General features: G+C 48.8%; 1 protein-coding gene across 1 annotated transcript; it reads left to right on the top strand.

Moving 5' to 3' along the window:
* The first annotated feature begins 266 nt into the window (after positions 1–266).
* LOC115973257 lies at positions 267–1,926 on the top strand. Its single transcript, XM_031093512.1, has 2 exons — positions 267–812; positions 1,867–1,926. The coding sequence occupies exons 1-2, from the start codon at positions 267–269 to the stop codon at positions 1,924–1,926; spliced, it is 606 nt and encodes a 201-aa protein (XP_030949372.1).
* The last annotated feature ends 498 nt before the right edge of the window (positions 1,927–2,424 follow it).

Here is a 2,424-nt window from a genome sequence, read left to right as displayed (position 1 = left end):
CCAGTGTGCACCAACTGATGGATAGAATAGATAAGTACAGAAGGGTAGAGGAAGATCAACTTCAGGGAAAAGGAAAGGCCAAGGTGATCCCCCAGGAGAGGAGGGATTTCAGGTCGGATCGTTATAATAGCAACCGACCCCGGAGGGATTTTGTTGGGCAATCGGGTTCAGCGGACGCCCAGGTGGTTAATGCAGTATTTTGAGAGCCAGTGCAGCAAGTTTTGGAGAAGATAAAGAATGAGTCATTCTTCAAATGGCCGAACAAGATGGCGGGAGAGCCTAGGAAACGCAACCCGAACTTATATTGCCACTATCATCAGGATCATGGGCACACGACGAATAATTGCAGGAATTTATGGGATCACTTGGAACAGCTGGTCCGTGAAGGGAAATTAACACAACTTTTGCATCACTCCAGTGGAAGGGCGGGCCAAGCAGGTTCAGAGGTGCGTGGGGACGCTTTATCAAGACTCCCTCTGGGTACGATTAACGTTATCTTTGCGGCCCCGGGAAGGACTGGATCTTGCCCCTCTCGAGTACTGTCGGTGTCTCGATCCCCGGCCGAGGATCATTCCCAAGTATTGAAGAGAGCCAAGGTGCGTGTCCCCCTGATTCTAGGCTTTTCGGATGAGGAGATGGTTGAGACCATACAGCCCCATGAGTATTTTTTGGTGGTAACGTTGAGAATTGGAGGGTACGATGTCAGAAGGGTGATGGTTGATCAGGGTAGCGCTGTGGATGTAATGTATCCAGACTTGTACAAGGGGCTAGGTTTAAAGCCAGAGGACTTAACAACCTACAACTCTCCTCCAGTAAGTTTAGAGGGAAGGATGGTCACTCCCAAAGGACTGATCAGGCTGCTTGTGCAAGCAGATACGGATGTGGTGGAGGTGGACTTTATTGTCGTAGATGTTTTTTCTCCGTACACGGCTATTATGGGCAGACCTTGGCTTCGCACCCTTAAAGCGGTCTCGTCTACTCTGCATCAGAAGGTGAAGTACCCATCTGGAGACCGAGTGTTGGAAATAGTAGGGAGTCAGATGGCTGCTCGGCAATGCCTAGTAGCGGCTATACAGCATCGGCCAGAAGCAGAAACCTCGGCTACGCCGACAATGAGTTATAGCAATTAAAGCCCCCAGTATCGGGCGTGGACGTACCAGCCGATGGGGTAGAGTGTGAAGATCTGGAGAAGGTAGTTGTTGTTTGTGATCCGAAAAAATTCTTCCAGGTTGGGGCTAAATTGCCTTTGCAAGAGAAGGCGAGTTTGTTGGAATTCCTCCGAGCCAATGTGGACATTTTTACATGGACCCCGTATAAAGCCCCAGGGGTGGACCCGAATTTCATTTTTCACCGACTTAACGTGAATCCCGCCGTTATGCCTAGGAGGCAACCTCCTCAGCAACCATCGAAGGAACACGCCGAGGCGATTAGAAGTGAAGTTGCCAAGCTCAAACAAGCTGGGGCTATCAAGGAAGTTTTTTATCCTCAATGGTTGGCCAATACGGTGGTAGTAAAAAAGAAGACGGGAAAATGGCGAGTATGCGTCGACTTCATGGATCTCAATAAGGCTTGCCCCAAGGATCCATTTCCCATGCCGAAGATCGACCAGTTGGTGGATGTGACCGTGGGACACCCTAGGATGAGTTTCTTGGATGCCTTTCAAGGGTATCACCAAATACTGCTGGCCGCCGACGATCAGGAAAAAACTGCTTTTGTAACCCCGATTGGGAACTACCATTACAAGGTGATGCCCTTCGGCTTGAAAAACGCTGGATCTACCTACCAACGCATAATGACGAAAATGTTTGAACCGCAACTGGGTAGAAGTATTGAAGTTTATATCAATGATATGGTTGTGAAGAGTAGAGTGGCGTCCGAACATGTGGAAGACCTCACGAGTATCTTCGGGATACTGAAAAAGCATAAGTTACGCTTGAATGCCTCAAAGTGCTCCTTTGGTGTAGGTTCCGGGAAGTTCTTGGGGTACATGGTGATCCATAGAGGAATTGAGGTGAACCTAGACCAGATTAGGGCCATTAACGATTTGCAAGCACCTCGGAATCCAAAAGAAGTGCAGAAACTGACTGGGATGACTGCTGCGTTAAATCGGTTCATCTCCAGGTCGGTTGAGAGGTGTCGTCCTTTTTTCCGCCTATTGCATAATTGGCAAGGATTTGAATGGACCGCGGAGTGTGCTGTAGCATTCCAACAGTTGAAGGAATACCTGTCCAGGCCACCTATCATGTCTAGCCCTGAGGTGGATGAGGTGTTGTTTGCTTACTTGGCGGTTGCCCCTCATGCAGTTAGTTTCGTCTTGATACGAGAAGACAATGGCGTCCAAAGGCCAGTTTATTATGTAAGTAAGTCCCTACATGAGGCCGAGGTGAGATATTTGTCATTAGAAAAGGCCATATTGGTGGTGGT

This window comes from Quercus lobata, unplaced genomic scaffold (genome assembly GCF_001633185.2).
Source record: "Quercus lobata isolate SW786 unplaced genomic scaffold, ValleyOak3.0 Primary Assembly Scq3eQI_126, whole genome shotgun sequence".
Taxonomy (NCBI): domain Eukaryota; kingdom Viridiplantae; phylum Streptophyta; class Magnoliopsida; order Fagales; family Fagaceae; genus Quercus; species Quercus lobata.
The sequence above is the reverse complement of the archived record's forward strand: the minus strand, read 5'-3'. Positions and strand labels throughout refer to the sequence as shown.

Coding starts and splice junctions, on each gene's coding strand:
- LOC115973257 (XM_031093512.1), top strand. CDS start 267: ATGGCGGGAGAGCCTAGGAAACGCAACCCGAACTTATATTGCCACTAT. Junction 813..1,866: donor CAACCTACAACTCTCCTCCA/GTAAGTTTAGAG, acceptor TGTGAAGAGTAG/AGTGGCGTCCGAACATGTGG.